Here is an 18,742-nt window from a genome sequence, read left to right as displayed (position 1 = left end):
TCATTGCTTTTTTGCATTGTCCCTAACATTCTAGCCATTGCAATAAGATGAGAAAAAGAAATAAAGACATACAGATTGGTAGGAAGAGACAAATTGCAAAAACATATTTATGTGCAGATGACATGATTATATAGGTAGAAAATGTTAAGTGGTCTACAAAAATTCTAATGGACCTAATTAGTTAATTTAGCAAGGTTATAAGACAAAATGTAAAGAAAAAATACCTCATATATTTCTATAAATGCAACAATTAGAAATTAAAATTAGAAACAAATGTATGTAGAGTACTATTTTCAAACATAAAATTTGAGGGGCACCTGAGTGGCTCCATTGGTTGAGTATCCAACTCTTGGTTTTGGCTCAAGCTCATGATCTTGGGGTTGTGAGATTGAGCCCTGTGACAGGCTTCACTCTCAGCATGGAGTCTGTTTGAGATTTTCTGTCTCTCCCTCTCCCTCTGCCCCTCCTCCCACTTGTGCATGCTCTCTCTCTGAAATAACAAAATAAATAAAACCTTTAAAACAAAAGTTGAGAATTTTTTTTCTTTTTAAGAGAGAAAGAGAGAAAGAGTGAGGGGAGAGGCATAGGGAACTAGAGAGATAGAATCTCAAGCAGACGCCATGTCCAGCACAGAGCCTTCCATAGGGCTCAATCTCATGACCCTGAGATCACGACCCAAGCCAAAATCAAGAGTTAGTCGCTCTACCAACTGAACCACCCAGGTGCTCCAGGAATAAATTCTTTGAAAGTATATTCAAGAGCTGTATATGAAAACTTAGGGGAACACCTTGGTGGCTCAGTCAGTGAAACATCTGTCTTCAGCTCAGGTCATGAGTCCAGGGTCCTGGGATTAAGCCCCACATTGGGCTCACTGCTCAGTGGGGAGCCTGCTTCTTCCTCTGTCTGCCACTCCCCTGCTTGTGTTTGTTCCTCTCTTTATCTCTGACAAATAAATAAATAAAATCTTAAAAAAAACTAGAAAACACTGCTAATAGAAATTAAATAGAAAAATGGAGAAATATACCTTGTCATTGCATTAAAAGAAACCACTTTTACCATGTCATTTCTATGCTTTCAGTACAATTCCAATAACAATCTCAACAGTATTTTTAAAGAAATTATCAATTCTATTCTGAAATTTATATAGTAATACACAAATTTAAAAGAATCTTGGAGATTAAATCATTTTCAAAGAAAAAACAAACAAACAAACACACACACTACATATTTGGATGCTTGCTCTACTTAAATTCAAGAATTGCTGTAAAACTCATAATCAGTGCTGTGTGGTATTGGCTTAGGGATAAACACTGAGACCTTGAAACCAATAGAATGCCTAGAAATAGGCCTAGTTATATGAATTTTTACAAAGATGTCAAGTAATTCAATGGGGAAAGGATAGACTTTTCCACAAATTATACTGGATCAGTTGGATATCCATATGAGAAAAAAAATCTAAACCACAACCTCACCTCATACCATACACAAAAATAAACTCCAAATGAGTCAGAGGTCTACATGTTAAAGCTAAATCCTAGAAATTCCAGAAGAAATCCTTTTGACCTTGGGGGTAGATGATATTTATTAGATACAAAACAATAATCATGAACCATGAGAAAAAAATAAAAATTGGAATTTGTCAAAGTTTTAGAACTCAGCGCTTATCAGGTAACACCATTTTTAAAAATGAAAAGGCTCTCCATGGATTAGGTGAAAATTTTGTATATATACATAACATATATATGATAAAGACCTGTATTTTTTGTAAAGAACATTTATAAATTAGTAATAAGGAAACCAGATCCCTTAGGTTTAAATTATGCAAAGAGCTTGAACAAAAGTATACAAAAGAAGGTATACAAATGGCCAATAATAATATATAAAAAAAAGCTCAACATTATTAGTCATCAGGGAAAACAAATTAAAACCACAACAATACATCACTTCAGGTCTCCTAGAATGACTCAAAGGAAAAAACAGTACCAGCTGAAAAAGATGTAGAAGAACTGGGACTCATCTTGTGTTTTGAACTCTCTCCACAATTTTAAAGTTGCCCAGTATTCCATACTGCCCGAACCATGAATCCCAAAGATAACTAATTGGGAACCTTTTCAAGTTTCTATTTACTTCTTGCCTCTTGAAGAATGTAAAAACAAACAAAGATAAAACAAACAAACAAACAAAAACAGCTTTTGGAGTCAAGAACCTTAAAATGGCTGCCATTGATTTCATGCCCTCACTGCTCTAGCTCTCAAGCAATCAGTAGTAGGCTCCAGAAAATTTTATTATTGCTAAGGAGGCAGAAGTTCTCTCTGTGACATGAGTCAACAAGTTAACTACATCACAGGCCACCACACTGGAATTATGCTATTTTTTCTATTTGCCTGACATTCAGGTTTCTTAGAAACTGAAGTTTATTTAGAGGAAGGGGATTCTTTTTTTTTTTTTTTTAATTTTTTTATTGTTATGTTAATCACCATATATTACATCATTAGTTTTTGATGCAGTGTTCCATGATTCATTGTTTGTTCATAACACCCAGTGCACCATGCAAAACGTGCCCTCCTCAATACCCATCACCAGGTTAACCCATCCCCCCACCCTCCTACCCTCTAGAACCCTCAGTTTTTCAGAGTCCATCATCTCTCATGGTTCGTCTCCCCCTCTGACATACTCCCCTTTTCTTCCTCTCCTGTTATCTTCTTCTTTTCCTTTTTTCTTAAAATATGTTGCGTTATTTGTTTCAGAAGTACAGATCTGTGATTCAACAGTCTTGCACAATTCACAGCACTCACCGTAGCACATACCCTCCCCAATGTCTATCACCCAGGCACCCCATCCCTCCCACCCCCAACCACTCCAGTAACACTCAGTTTGTAGAGGAAGGGGATTCTGACATGCTTGTGTTCCAAGTACTGGACATTCAATTCCCTATTCAAATTTGGATGTTTGTCAAACATGTCTCTTCAGCATGGTTTCTAAGACAAGTCTTTCTGTCAGTGGAGATAATTAATTCCTGGGAGAGAAAGTAGCAACACAAAAGCCCTTGAACCTTTATGGAAACCTCTTTAAATATCCATGCAGTGCAAGGTTAAAATGATTTTTGTTGATCACATTTGCAGAGCAAGATTCATTAAGATTAGAATGACACATTAGAATGTTTTTACTCCATACTTCTTGCTTCTTGCCTATGGGACCAGAGCCATCTGTAGATGACTTCTCCATGGTGTTTCAAAATAATCCATTCTAAATTCAAATCCCAAGTGTTCTGTAAAAACAATTTGAGGTTTTAGGCTAGAAGGGAAGATTTTGATTGATAAAAATACTTTCTTAAAAACTGTTATTTGATATCAAATTATTTGAATAGTCTCTTACTGGGTGTGTTGTATCTTTTATATTGAAAGTTACTTATCTGAGAGGAGGTCAGTTTGAAGATGGGATTATTTCTGAACACCTCCGAAAATCATTAAGATCTTCTAAGTCTGTAAGGTAAGTTTTACATATTGCTGATGCATCTTCAAGATTGTTACTTCCCATATACATATTAATCATTGTTTCAGTCCCCTCAAATACAGTATTAGAGTATTTCATCCATGCCCCATTTCTTCAAAAGATAGTTGGTAAATATCATTCACCTAAGCTGACAGATGAAAAATTTGAAACTCAGGGAATTGAAACCAATTGTAAGACCCTGCTCTTCATCACCGAACAGCATGCTTTTGCAGTGAGACATCTAGTTTAATAATCTGGACTAAACGTGAGAGTGAAAACAAAATGTAAATTCACTTCTCACATAGAAGAGACATAAGTATGAATAATAAATGACAGATATCATCAGGTGTGTAGTGCAAGCATGAACGGAAAATTCTTTCTGGTAACAAAGGCTACAGATAATTGAGTCTGTATGTTTTCTTTAAAAGTAAAATTGGAGAAGATTCTTCCCGAACTTCTTGCACAGTTAAATTATTGCATAATTATCACTCAAAATGTCAATAATTCCTATATCCTAGGTGCCTACACAGTTACAAAATAGATGAAAGTCCTCTGTGTGTACAACACAGGAGTGGTATGTTCGAATATCAATTTGATATTTGACAATTCTCATAAAACAATTCTCATAAAAACCTTGGATATGGATATTATCAATCTTGCTTTATAGATGAGGAAACAAGGATGTAATGTGTTAGAAAGGTACTCCAGGTAAAAGAAGATGCAAGGGGAAAATCAGAATTCTAACCTGGTCTTTTTGATTTTCAAACCAAAACACTTAACCACAGTGGAAATCCTTTTCAACATTTAACAGATGGTTTGCTTTGGAGATGGATTGTAGTAGGGACAACTACGTCTGAGGGAGAAGTCAAGATAAAAAGATCTTTCAATGAATACAGTACCACATTTTATTTGAAAATTGGGAGTTCAAGCATGTCAGTGTGCGTGTGCATGCGTGTGTGTCTCCTAATGAAATTATGTTATATACACTTGACTCCAAAGTAGTAATAAAGCAGTTATAATTATTGTGGTCCTATAAAAAGGAGATTACTAGTTCACTGTTGTTAGTTATAACAATATAGGGCATGGATAAGAATTTGGAGGAAAAACATGAACAAGTATATTCTGAACTAATCTTGGTTCTGCCCTTAATTAGCATCATGATCTTGGCAGAATCTTTTTTTTTTTAAGAATTTATTTATTTATTTGACAGAGATATATAGAGAGGTTACAAGTAGGCAGAGAGGCAGGCAGAGGGAGAGGGAGAAGCAGGCTCCCTGCTGAGCAGGGAGCCCGATGCGGTGCTTGATCCCAGGATCCTGGGATCATGACCTGAGCCTAAGGCAGCCACTTAACCGACTGAGCCGCCCAGGTTCCCCTTGGCAGGATCTTTAACTTCTCTATGTTTCTGTTACATAAAGTATAAAATAAGTATAAAAGAAATAGCTGGAATTACTTTACATGATTGTGAGGGGGATTAAATCAGCAAATGTCTCATGAAGTTCTTTATTAAAATTATATCCCTTATTCCCCCTTCCTCAAATTCCTCTTCACTTTTCCTCCTATTTTCTCACTGTCTGCCCATGGATTCCCATTTCCTAAGGATAGAGGGAAAATTTCATAACCCTGCGTTCATAACCTTTACATCATAAACTACCTCCCTTTTCTTTCTTAGCTGCCACTATGTGTAGGATCCACTACTTCATGTTAGGCTTAGTCACCTCAGATGATGAAGTGTGCACAAATGATCTCCCACCTGTGTGTTTACAAAGTTCCCCGTGTCCTTACTCAGCAGAAACTTCACCAAGGAGATAAATCAAATAATCTTAAAAAACTCAAAACTTATTTTCTATCTCAAAAAACCTCATGAGAATTCACAAATCATTAGAAAATAGGTATTTTCTATTTACTAGATGAAGAAGCTTAATAAATTCAAGGTTAAATTAATCACAAGTGATTTTTTTTCCAGGTAGTGCAATTAATCATACTATGAAATAATGGTGAATAGGAACAATGTGACAGAGTTTGTTCTACTGGGGCTCACAGAGAATCCAAAGATGCAGAAAATCATATTTGTTGTGTTTTTGTTCATCTACATCATCTCTATAGTAGCAAATGTGCTCACCGTGGTCACTGTCACTACCAGCCCATTACTAAGGTCCCCCATGTACTTTTTCCTGGCCAATCTCTCCTTCATTGATGCCTGCTATTCTTCTGTCAATAACCCTAAACTGATCATAGATTCACTCCGTGAAAAGAAGACCACCACATTCAATGCATGTATAACTCAAATCTTTGGGGAACATTTCATTGGAGGTGCTGATGTCATCCTGCTCACTGTGATGGCCTATGACCGCTATGTGGCCATCTGCAAGCCGCTGCACTACACGACCATCATGAATCGGAGGGTGTGTGGCCTGCTAATGGGAGTGGCATGGGTTGGAGGCTTTCTTCATGGAGCCATACAGATCCTCTTTATCATCCCTTTACCCTTCTGCGGCCCTAATGTCATAGATCACTTTATGTGTGATCTGAACCCTTTGCTCAATCTTGTCTGCATTGATACCCACACTCTAGGGCTCTTTGTTGCTGCCAACAGTGGTTTCATTTGTGTCTTACTCTTCCTCCTTTTGATCATCTCCTATGTGGTCATTCTGCACTCCCTCAGGAAGCACAGCTCGGAGGCGAGGCGCAAAGCCCTCTCCACCTGTGTCTCCCACATCACAGTGGTTGTCCTATTCTTTGTTCCCTGCCTATTTGTGTACTTGAGACCTGCGACTACTTTATCTATTGATAAAGCAGTTGCAGTGTTCTACACTCTGATAACGCCCATGTTAAATCCGTTAATCTATGCCTTAAGAAATGACCAGATGAAAAATGCCATTAGGAAATTGTGTAGTAGAAAAGTTATTTCAGGTGAGAAATAAATATGCTTGAAGCTCATCATTGATTCAATGGAAACAAAGGTCAAAAGACATTTTGGATGATCTCAGCAAGGAATACTTACCAAATAAAGAAAAGAGTAAATTGCTATGAATGATAGATTCTGCACTGAGTGGAAGAGAAATGTGTGCGAGAAAGAGAAAACCTAACTGCAGACTATGCTACTATATATATACACATATATATATACACACACACACACACACACACATATATATATATATACAGTCCCTACCTATAAATTCTAACATATTTTATTAAGAATTCTGCTCATTTTAATACAACAGTGTTGATGACAACATGTTGCCTTTAAAATTATGGTATAAAATGACTATAGGGTTATAAAAGCAAAGAGCCATTTAACATCTGTGGGTAATAAAGATTACCCCAAGTTTCCAAATTTCCTTGTAGACTTCAGAGTCATTTTGTGTTGCTCATGTTACCCATCTTTGGCTGCTAACCCATCAGAAAGAATGATGACTCAAATAAATGAATATCTTATTATTTGAGAGGAATTTCTATTTTTTAAATAAAGTCAGACTCCACAGAGTACTTGATTACTTGTTAAATATATTTTCTACAAAACAGCATAATGCCTGGGGCACAATAAATATTGAACGAGTGATAATGGATAAAGTAAGATGGATACAGTCAAGAAAATGTAGAGCAAAGGAATAGTACTGGACACAAGGGACTTTCAGACTCCGAATTCTAGCTAGAGGTCTTTGAGAAACCACAATTTGTTTTAACTCCTGCTTAAACAGTGTAATGAGAAAGAAATTGAAACTGAGATTCTTGGACCAAATAGCTTTTTTTAAAATATATTTTTAAAAGATTTTATCTATTTATTTGACAGAGAGAGAGAAAGAGGGCACAAACAGGGGGAGGGTCAGGCAGGGTGAGAGGGAGAAGCAGGCTCTATGCCTAGCAGGAAAATGATGTGGGGCTGAATCCCAGGACCCCGGGATCAGGACCTGAGCAAAGGCAGATGCTTAACCTACTGAGCCACCAAGGCCCCCTGCAAATAGCTTATCTTGATACTCTCCCTACTCTCAGTAAGATTTCATCATCTTATGAATGTGAGCTGTTCATGTCATTTTCCTCTGTTAATTTACTTCTTGGTAACATTTCATTATGAAACGCTGTTTTATAAAATATGTGGCTCCATCAACAAACAAAACAACTCCAGGATAAATATACTCCATTTATTCCTCCCATCCCTCAATCATTAATACATAGAAATTTCTTGAGCCCAAAAAATATATCAGACACAGTGATGGTTGCTGGGGCTTTAAGTAGTGAGTAGAGAGGGACCTGGATCTTGCTTTCAAAGAGCACTGTATTCACTGAGAGATACCCAGAGCGGAGCAGAAAATGACAAAACCATGTTATAAATGTTCTGAAGAGAGTGGCAGCACAGGGTGCTATGAAAGCATCCGAGGGACACACAACAAAGACCAAGGAAGATTTCCTAGATGAAAGCACATCAAAAGGGGTACAAAAATTGAAAGGGAATGAATAGGCATGTGTTGCCTTAGAGGATTTGCAGGAGAGGATGCATAACAAAGTCCAGTGGGTGAAAAAGGGTATGCAGAAGATCTAATCATTTCAATATGTTGTGGCTATTGGCCCATCTATTCATTCAATAATCAATTACTGAGCCCCCACGGTGTGTCAGGTTATAACCTGGACACTGAGCTCCTAAAAGTATAATTAGTAAGATAGGAAACTGGAAAGTTAGTGACAGGGAAGACCAAGAAGGGTCTCACCATTGTGTTAAAGCTGAATGCCAAGTACCATGGGGGACACACTGAAAAGGTCTTCCATACCTTTTCATGGCCTGTAGCTCATTTCTCTTGGCACTGATTAATATTCCACTGTTTGATGTTGCAGTTTATCTATCCTAACCTACTGAAGGACATCTTGGATGCTTCCAATTGTATGGACAATTATGAATAAAGCTGCCTTTAAACATCCGTGTGCAGGCTTTTTTTGTGGACATAAGTTTTCAGCTCCTCTGGAAAAATGTCAAGGAGTGAGATTGCTAAATTGTTTTAGTTTTGTAAGAAACTGACAAACTGTTCTCCCAAATGGCTGCACCATTTTGCTTTCCTACCAGCAATAATCGAGAGTTCCTGTTGCTCCACATCCTCACCAGCCTTAATTGGTGGTGGTGTCCCATATTTTGTAATCCTAATAGGCATATTGTTGTAAAACCTCTTTTGAGTCATTTGCTTATCTAAAGTGTGCAGATTAATTAATTCAAGAAGGCTCACGGACTTGGAGCCAATTGGTCCAAACCTCATAATTAAAATATGACAGGTTCAGAATCTATGCCATGTTTGACCTGACATAAACATATTGATCCCATCCATCATTGTGAATTCTAAGATAAAAAATGTGTGCTTTGGTCAATTTATGTTGAATTCTACATACAACACTGTTCTTACATAAAGTTAGATTTATTCCAAGGACAATGAGCCACTACCCACAGTTTCTGAGGAGTGAGCAATGGAATCAGAATTGTCTGTTAGAATGCTGTTTCCTTCATTCTTCAGGTCTAAGGACTCATATTTTCCAAGTAGACCCTTTACAGCTCAGAGAAAAATGTGAATGCCAATTTCTGGATGGGAAGGAGTGAAATAGCAAACAGTGCTTCCACATCGTAAGGTAGTAAAGATGGAAAACAGAATCCTCTCTGAAGAGACTGCACAGCTACTAAGGGAAGAAGTAGAAGGAATGAGATTAAAAATGGGGGGTAAACTCAGCTGAGGTGAGCAGTAACAAGAACAATTACCATGAGAATTGTCATTTCTGGGTACAGGATGGAACTGAAGATCCAAGTTTTATACACATTGACAGCGACTGCTGAGACATGAAGGAATCTGCAGAGCTTTTGTCAGAGATCTAGGGAATCTCAAAAACACATCAGTTTTCCCCTTGATTCATTTGCAAAGCCACGTAGCATAACCAGGAGAGAAACAGACTTTTTAAAAATGATACTTTTAAAAAACAATATTAATTCTTCCTTTACCAAACTGTTTTAGAGGTTTATCACATTGTGTTATCGGTAGTTTGTTCCTCTTGAGAATGAATCGTATTCCACAGTATGGCTCTACCACATTTTGTATTACTTATTCACTAGCTGATGGACATTTGAATTGTGTCCAGGTAATGGCCATAGTGAATGATGAGCTGGAACATTCATGTGCAAGCCTTCGTGGGGACATAGATTATCATTTCCTTGGATTGATACCTAAGAGTGGCATTGCTGAGTTATGTGATAAGTGTATGTTAGCATTTTAAGAAACTACCAAAGTGTTTTCAAAAGTGGTGGTGTTTTGTTACATTTCCACCAACAATATATGAGCATTCTCATTTCTCTACAACCTCACACATACTTGGCAACGTCAGTCTTTTTAAATTTAGCATAGAGTTGTTCAGAATATTATCTTATGACTCATACTTTCTGTAAGGTCCTTAGAAGTAGGATTCTATTCATTGTTGATACAATCTTTATCACTTTCTCCTTTTTTTTTGTCTTATTGAATTGGTTAGCACCTTCAGTATAATATTGAATAATGTTAATACGAACTAGTGATCCTAAGTGTCAATTCTTTTTCCTGATTCCAAAGGAATAACTTTTAGTATTTTACAATTCAATATGTTGTCTGTTCTAACATATTTATAGGTAATATTTTGGGCATAGTTTCAATTAGAAATTTTTTTCAAGTTTTTATTTAAATTCCAGTTAGCATACAGTGTAATATTAGTTTCAGGTGTAAATTTAATTTTTTTCTGTTTATTTATTTTTGTTTCAAATTTTTATTAAATGCAAGTTAATTAACATACAGTGTAATGTTAGTTTCAGGTGTACAATTTAGTGATCCAACACTGACATTCAACACCCAGTGTTTTGGCTAAGCTCAAGTGTAGTTACAATTAGCTGATAACAAGTCATCTATTGATGTAATAATGTATTTTATGTTTTAACACACGCTAGGGATTTCCCTCTAAAGATTGGTATACTTTTTTATAAATAGTATTTGTATTAATTTTTTTATTATTCTCTAAATCTATTATGATTTATTTTCACTCAGTTTTTATTAAAAATGTTTCTGAATTACCATATATTTGAGATTGACCATTATTCTTTTATTATTGTTTTGTACTTTAGCTGAATTGTCATTAGATAAGTTCCTCTGAGTGGCTCAGATAATTTGACACTTGTTGAGAATATACTGTGGCATAAAATAGGATGAATTCTTTTAAATAACTCCTATTCACTCAATAGCTGATGAGCAGAGTCTTTTATATATCCATAGTTTGCTGCTTCTTACTTGGATCAAATTCTCTTTTTCTCACTATTCTTCCACCTGTATACACATTCAGATTTGTAAATGTTTCAGTGTTGGAACTTCTATCGATATTGAATGATTTTAAGAATTGATAATGGTTCTTGCCTTAAGGTCTGTGTTTTAAAAGTACATACAATAACAAAATAATATCAAATATATATATATAATCTTGCTGCTTTGAATACTACTGCATTTTGCGTACCTGGTTGGCTCAGTTGGTTAAGTGTCTGCCTCCAGCTCAGGTCATAATCCCAGGGTCCTGGGATCCAGCCTGGCATAGGTCTCCCACCTCTGCGGGGAGTCTGCTTCTGCCTCTCCCTCTGCCTGCCACTTGTCCTTGTGCTCTCTCTCCCTCTCTTTCAAATAAATAAATAAAATAAATATTTAAAAAATAAAAACCAAATACTACTGCATTTTGACTACTCTATCTTTTTCATGCTTTCAATTTCTATTTTTTCATGCCCTAGGAGTTGGGTGCATCTTTTGTAAAAAGCACATATCAATAGATGATGTACAGTCAACAAAAGACATGTTTCAAAATATTCAGAGCAACTCTACTCATAATATCCTTGAATACAAAATGCCTGAATATCTAGCAACAAAAGAATGGATCAGTTGTCCCATATCAATGCAGTGTGAGACCCCAGATCAACGAAAATAGTTAGGAAACAGATAAAACATAAAGAATGAATCTCATGAACATACTAATGAGAAAAACAGTCACTGAAGAGTATAATCTGCATTACTATTTTTCTACAAATTCAAACCCTAGGTAAATTTAATCATTTTTGTAGATGAAAGTAGTGATTACTTTCCGAAGGTGGCCATTTTCAAGAATTATGAAGAGGACTTCAAGTGTACTGATAATTTGTGACTTTCAATCTGATTGCTGATTACATGATATTGCTCATTTTATTGATCTACCCATTCTACATATGAAGATGATCTTTATTCTAGTAGAGAAGTTGGTCATTTTAAGTACATGCCCTTTCAAACTTTAGACTGAAAAATGTTTTGGTGATGTTCTTTCAAAGCATAAAATCAAATCTTGCAATAGTTTTGTTTCTTTATTAGTAGCTGTTGAGGAGGCACTTTGTCCAATTTCTCCTTGTTATAAAAACTCTACTTAATTTTTTCTCCCTCATTATTTTTTCCTACTATTCATGCTTCTTTGCACAGTGCCTCCAGAATGCTTGTAGCACCTGCATCACATGTGGCTAATCTAAAACTGTTCCAAGGGCACCTGGGTGGTGCATTCACTTAAGCCTCTGCCTTCACCTCAGGTCATGATCCATGGGTCCTGAGATCAAGCCCAGGGTCTGGCTCCCTGATCGAAGAGGGGTCTGCTACTCTCCCTCTCCTGCTCCTCTCCTACCCTCCTGTGTGCTCTCTCTCTCTCTCTCAAATAAATAAATAAAATTTTAAATACTTAAATAAATAAAAGTCTTCTAGTATTATAATTATCTTTCTTCTTATAAAGTTCCACTATCCTGTTCTTTGTCTGTCATAACTAGTATTTTTCTTAAGAGAGCTTATTTTAAATTCCATGAAACATGAGCAAAAGGTCTTACATTAAAGTTGTAAGGTTTTCTTTTTTTAATTTTTTAAATTTTTTTAAAGATTTTATTTATTTATTTATTTATTTGAGAGATAGTGCATGAGAGGGGGTAGGGTCAGAGGGAGAAGCAGAACCCCAATGAGGAGGGAGCCCGATGCAGGACTCGATCCTGAGACTTCAAGATCATGACCTGAGCTGAAGGCAGTCGCTTAACCAACTAAGCCACCGAGGCACTTTAAAGTTGCAAGGTTTTAATGTATTATCTATTTTCACTAGAAAAACTTTTTCAGAAGAATCTTCATTTAGTTACAAGATGTCTTCATTTAGGTATTGTGCAATTTATTTTGTAATCAATAAACTTTATTTTTTAGAGCAGTTTTACTTTTACCACAAAATAGAGTGGAAACTACAGAGATCCCATACCCCCCATCCCCCTCACTGAAACAACCTCTCCCTCCAGAGGGCTACATGTGTTAAATCAAATGAACCTACATCAACACAACATTATCTCCCAAAATTCAGTATACATCAGGGTTCACTCTTGGTGTTGTACAATGGGTTTTGACAGGTATAATAACACTGTCCCAAATTCAGGGATATACAGAACAGTTTCACTACCCTAAAAATCCTCTGTGCTCCACCTATTCATCCCTCTCCCCTCCCTAAACCTTGCCACCCAGGGATTGATATTTTTGCTGTTTCCATAATTTTGCCTTTTCCAGAATGTCACATATAGATGGTCCCCAACTTACAGTGATTTGACTTGTACTTTTCCAACTTTACAAGGGTGTAAAAGTGATATACATGCAGTAGAAACTGTACTTTGAATTTTGAATTTGGGTCTTTTCCCAAGCTACTGATAATGCAGTACAATCCTGGTGATTCTGGGCAGGGGCAGTGAGGTGCAGCTCCCAGTCAGCCAAGCAATCACAAGGGTCAACAATCAAGACACTTACAACCATTCTGTTCCCATACAGCAATTCCGTTTTTCATGTGCAGTACAGTATTTATTTATTTATTTATTTATTTATTTATTTATTTATTTATTTTTTAAGATTTTATTTATTTATTTGAGAGAGCGAGAATGAGAGAGAGCATGAGAGGGAAGAGTGTCAGAGGGAGAAGCAGACTCCCTGCTGAGCAGGGAGCCCGATGTGGGACTCGATCCCGGGACTCCAGGATCATGACCTGAGCCGAAGGCAGTCGCTTAACCAACTGAGCCACCCAGGCGCCCCTGCAGTACAGTATTTAATAAGTTACATGAGATATGCAATGCTTTCTTACAAAATAGGCCCTATATTCAATGATTTGTCCAACTGTAGGCTAAAAATGTAAGTGTTCTGATGACAGTTACAGTAGGCTAAGCTAAGCTATGAGTTTTGGTAGGTTGGGTATATTTCATGCATTTTTGACTTAAGATATTTTCAACTTATGGGGAACCGGGTGGCTCAGTCAGTTAAGCAGCTGCCTTTGGCTCAGGGCATGATCCCAGTGTTGTGGGATCAAGTTCCATATCTGGGTCCCCGCTCAGTGGGAAGTCTGCTTCTCCCTCTCCCTCTGTATGTCCACCTGGATCATGATCTCTCTCTCTCAGACACATACTCTCTCTCTCAGACACACACACTCTCTTGCTCACAAATAAATAATAAAATCAATAAAAAATAAAAAATTAAAGTCTTAAAAAAAGATATTTTCAATTTATAATGGGATTACTGGGCCATAACTCCCTTGTAAGTCGAGGAAGGCCTATAGTTGAATCATACAAAAGGCAGCCCCTTAACATTGGCTTCTTTCACTTTGAAATATGAATTTATGTTTCCTGCATATATATTCTTACCTTAATAGCTCAGTTCTTTTTAGTCCTGAATAATATTCCATCCTCCAGAAGTACAATTATTTATTTATTCACCTACTGTAGGGCATCTTGGTGGCTTCCAAGGTTTGGAAGGTTTGTGATTATGAATAAAGCTGCCATAAATAACCATGGGCAACCAAAATGCATTAATTTTTTCCTTTACTTTGTGGTTAAATCACATCTTATTTCTGTTTTGCTAGTTCACTCTCTCTCTGTCTGTCCCTCTGTCTCTCTCTGTCATTGAAGTAGGAAAAATCTCTGGTTGTGGATCCAAGGACTAATCATTTAGTTATCAATTTTAGGTATGTAGGAGTGAGCAACACATAAACTTTTTTATAAAGTTCTTTAACATTATGGGAAATGATACTATACTCTGGCCAATAGGTGGAATGCCAGGAAATGTGTTTCAGCATTCAGAATTGTAGATTCTCACTCTGTCTTCACTATTTATTATTGTTGATTTCAATGGGACATCAGGAGAGTTGACCCCAAGGAACCACCTTAAAACAGATTTTTCTTGGGGCACCAAGGTGGCTCATTTAAGAGACTGCCTTTGGCTCCGACTGTGATGCCAAGGTCCAGGGATGGAGCCCTGCATCAGGATCCCTGCTTGGTGGGTAATCAGCTTCTCCCTCTCCCTCTATACCCTGCCCTCCCTGCTCCTGCTCATGATCACTGATGCGCTCTCTCTCTCTCTCAAAAATAAATAAATAAATAAGTAAAATCTTGAAAAACTAAAACAATTTCTACTCTATTCATTTGCACAACTGACTTCTGTAAGAACTAAGGGATATATATATGTGGGTGTGTGTATATATATTCTTTCAGAAATTTAAATTAATTCTTTTAGTTTTAAATTATTGCTTATTATTGATTTTTTTTTTATATTACAACTTCTGAACTACCGAGAATGTCTGTCACTGTTTGTCTGGCCTCTAAGTGCAATATATTAACAAAACTATCATTAAAATAATTCCCTTTATAATTCACTAATAATATACCATTGGTTTATTTGCTTTGATTCAATTGTTTTTCATGAAGGTTCCCCATGTATACCATCTTAATACCCCACAAAATTAACTTAGTTCCTGATTAATTTTGGTCTGCAAGAATCAGTACTTGCTCACTGATCACTTTAAACCTGTGGTGCTATTGCTGGCCTTCACTCCCCCATGACAGGGATGGTCCACAAACCCATGAGACAGTCACTGCCTTTTTCACTCACATCTCCCTCTTTTCTTTCTCAGAGTTGTTTAGCCGATAAACTTTTTTCCAAGTTAACTGTGTACCTCCTTTGAAAATAATGATGGGCTCCAAAACTTTCTCATGGCTTTTTTCATCTCTGAATTTCTCAGACTATAGATTAGGGGATTGAACATAGGAGAAATGATGGTATAAAATAGAGCAAATATTTTGTCCTCAGGAAAAGTAGTAGGTGGTCTAAGGTAGATAAAGATTACAGGCCCAAAAAATAAGATGACCACAGTGATATGAGAACAACAGGTGGAGAGGGCTTTGCGTCTTCCCTCAGCTGAGAGATTTCTTAAAGTGAACAATATTATCCCATAAGAAACAAATAAGACAATAAAGGTTACTAAGGAAAGCATACCTGAAAAGGCAACCACAAGGACACCAGTGATACGTGTATCAGTACAGGCCACCTTTAGCAAAGGAAAAATATCACAAAAATAGTGATCGATTTCATTAGGACCACAGAAAGGCAAACTGATTGCAGTGGAAAATAGAGGAAAGGCATGGACGGCTGCACCAGCCCAAGCAGCTAAGACTAGGAGATGGCACCTTGTCCTGTTCATGATAAGTAGGTAGTGGAGAGGTTTGCAGATGGCAGCATAGCGATCAAAGGCCATGGCGGTAAGAATGAAGATCTCAGTGCCTCCAAAGAAGTGCATTGTAAAGATCTGTAACATGCAGTTACTGTAGGAGATGGTTTTTCTTTCCACTAGCAGGTCAGCAATTAACTTGGGGGTAACCGTCGAGGTGTAGCAGATGTCCATAGTGGATAAGTGGCTGAGGAAGTAGTACATGGGTTGGTGAAACAGAGGGCTGCATCGAATGGAGACAAGGATCAGAAGGTTTCCTGCCAACAGGGCAACATAACAGAATAAGAAGAGCACAAAGCAAAATATTTGTATGTTCTGGTCATACGAAAGTCCTAGAAGTATGAACTCTGAGATGTTTCTCTGGCTTTTCATATATTTGGTTTTGGTGTATGCTTCCCTAAGGACTTACATTTCTGAAAGAAAGAAAAGATAATTCTAGGTGAATATTAACTGTATGAATATTATATATAAAATTAATTAAAATGCATATTTTCAGAAATAGTGTTAAGAATAATTGTTTTTGATTTATTGAATTGAGCTGGTTTTTCTTTTTATGCTATCCTGTATAAATCTATCATGAAATAGATTTATAATGGCAATAAACAGAATAATTACATATTTTACTCAATATTACTAGTAATTATTTAAATATTTAAATACTATTTTGAAAATACATGTTACTACTATTAATTATACTTTTAGGATAAGGACTGCTAATTATATTATTTGGTGTAAAACAAGGAAAAGCTTTCCTCCATATTTCCCAGTTTTTATAACTTACACATAAAATGAAATTCCCTTCTTTTAAAATTATCTGAGAAAATTCCGTTAATTTTCTGGGAATGAATCCTGAAGAAATGCACATTTTTTGAACTACTGAACTATAAGATGTGTAGAGCATACTACACTTCCCTACCTGGTCAAACATTGTCAATGGGTCATGTGAAACCAATGGAATTGCTCTTACATTAAAAAGCAAAGAATAGTTGAAAACAATACAACAAAAGAGAGAATATCAATTAATGATTGAAATCTTGAAAAATATTCAGGAAACCCATTCTTTTGTCATATTTATAATTCATGAGTTAAATACAATTTAAAAAATACATGCTGTCATTGATGTTTGTGATAGCAATTGATAAAGGAAAGATAAAACTATTGAACTGCCCATGTATTTTTAATTGATGCACTTGTCCTGGCTTTGGCAGAAAATTTCATATTTTAGATACAATCTAAAGATCCAATGCCAATAAAAGGGGCTAATACTGAAAGTAACTTGAAGACACTCTTTCTTCCTGGTGAGTTAGAACTCAATGATATTTGTTGCAATAATGAATAAATGAAAAATTCAGGAATTCACATCTCTGTATCTAATGTATATCTTAAGACATCATTTAATCAGTGCAAAATGAGATTAGGAGGAAGAGAAAGCACTTCCAAGAGCTCTTTTACCCAATAAGGAGGAAATATCTGATTCTTAGTGGGTTTGCAAAGCTAGCACCTTCTACTTTAGTCTGAATCTCAAGTGACAGACATATCTGGGCCCCCAGAGGCCTATTTAAAATACAAAATGCTTTTGTTACATTATTTGGCAACAATCATTGTAGAGACTCATAGATTTAATATCTGTGTTATTGATATTCCTCAAAAAGAGTTTAGATGGCAAATAGTTGACAGCTAGGGCATTTTTAGAATGGTCTGTACCATAAGACATCAATTCTATTTTAAATTATATTCAAAATTCTAACCTCATAAGTGTAGAAATTTTCAATTGTTCCTATTTTGCTTTCGGGATCTATAACAAGGACCCCTAGCCTCCTTTACATAACAAAATAATATAATTATGTCACAGAGGGTTCCGCAGTTAACTGTAACTAAGGAGTACTGAAAAGCTTTAGGAGTGTGAGGATCATTGACCTATCTTCTACTTACTGCAACTGTTACTAATCTTTGCTTATGAGGTAGAAACAATGTTAATTTTTCAGGTATACCTAATTACTAAAACAAATGGATTTACAGGCAACTCTTATCTAAGTAGATTGTGAACAATAGAAATGTGGAAATCACTGGACCAATTCAAATCTCTGATTCTAATCAGAAAAGATATATCAAGAGAATTTAAGTAATTTCTCAGGATTTTCAAGTAACACACTATAAATGTGAAAAGACAGAAATCCTGTGTCTTCCTCAATCTGGGGTTATCTTTCATGGGAGAGAACTGAGAGGGGTGTCATGAAGGACAGTATGGAAAAACTCTTTTGAGTCCTCCTCTGATCAGAAAAGAATATGCAGATGGAGTACTGGGTGTTATGAACAAACAATGAATCATGGAACACTACACCAAAACAAATGATGTAATATATGGTGATTAACATAACAATAAAAAATTAAAAATAAATAAAGAAAGAAAAGAATATGCAGGACAATGGGTTAACCAACACCCCGTCTTTTTGAAAATGTAAGTAAAGAGGTACAGAAAATTTAATATACACATGTATTGTAGGATTTGCTGATGCTAAATCATTTGAAATAATTTGCCTTCATTTTTACAAAAATGCAAATTCCTCATCAGGATTCCTGCTTGTTTTCTAGATCATCATTGGAATTTCAACTCCAATAGCTCAAAACCCCAGCCTGTATTCTGAGGAAACTTGCTCTATGATCAGTGCCTTTAGCAAAGGTAAAGGGGAAGAGGGAA

The 18,742-nt window shown here is 36.2% G+C and overlaps 2 protein-coding genes across 2 annotated transcripts; one reads left to right on the top strand and one right to left on the bottom strand.

Annotated features, from left to right (window-relative positions):
* Positions 1 to 5,486: 5,486 nt before the first annotated feature.
* LOC112829543 (olfactory receptor 4C46-like) lies at positions 5,487 to 6,416 on the top strand. Its single transcript, XM_025879208.1, has one exon. The coding sequence runs from the start codon at positions 5,487 to 5,489 to the stop codon at positions 6,414 to 6,416; it is 930 nt and encodes a 309-aa protein (XP_025734993.1).
* A 9,064-nt stretch (positions 6,417 to 15,480) lies between these two features.
* LOC112829742 (olfactory receptor 4P4-like) lies at positions 15,481 to 17,844 on the bottom strand. The gene is made up of 2 exons (XM_025879450.2): positions 17,793 to 17,844; positions 15,481 to 16,457 (listed from the first exon to the last, which is right to left on the bottom strand). The coding sequence occupies exon 2, from the start codon at positions 16,414 to 16,416 to the stop codon at positions 15,481 to 15,483; it is 936 nt and encodes a 311-aa protein (XP_025735235.2). The 5' UTR covers positions 16,417 to 16,457; positions 17,793 to 17,844.
* Positions 17,845 to 18,742: the final 898 nt, after the last annotated feature.

The sequence above is a fragment of the Callorhinus ursinus genome, unplaced genomic scaffold (genome assembly GCF_003265705.2).
Source record: "Callorhinus ursinus isolate GAN/ISIS: 27379988/994484 unplaced genomic scaffold, GSC_fseal_2.0 scaffold21, whole genome shotgun sequence".
Lineage (NCBI taxonomy): Eukaryota > Metazoa > Chordata > Mammalia > Carnivora > Otariidae > Callorhinus > Callorhinus ursinus.
This window is presented reverse-complemented; position numbering and strand designations above follow the sequence as displayed.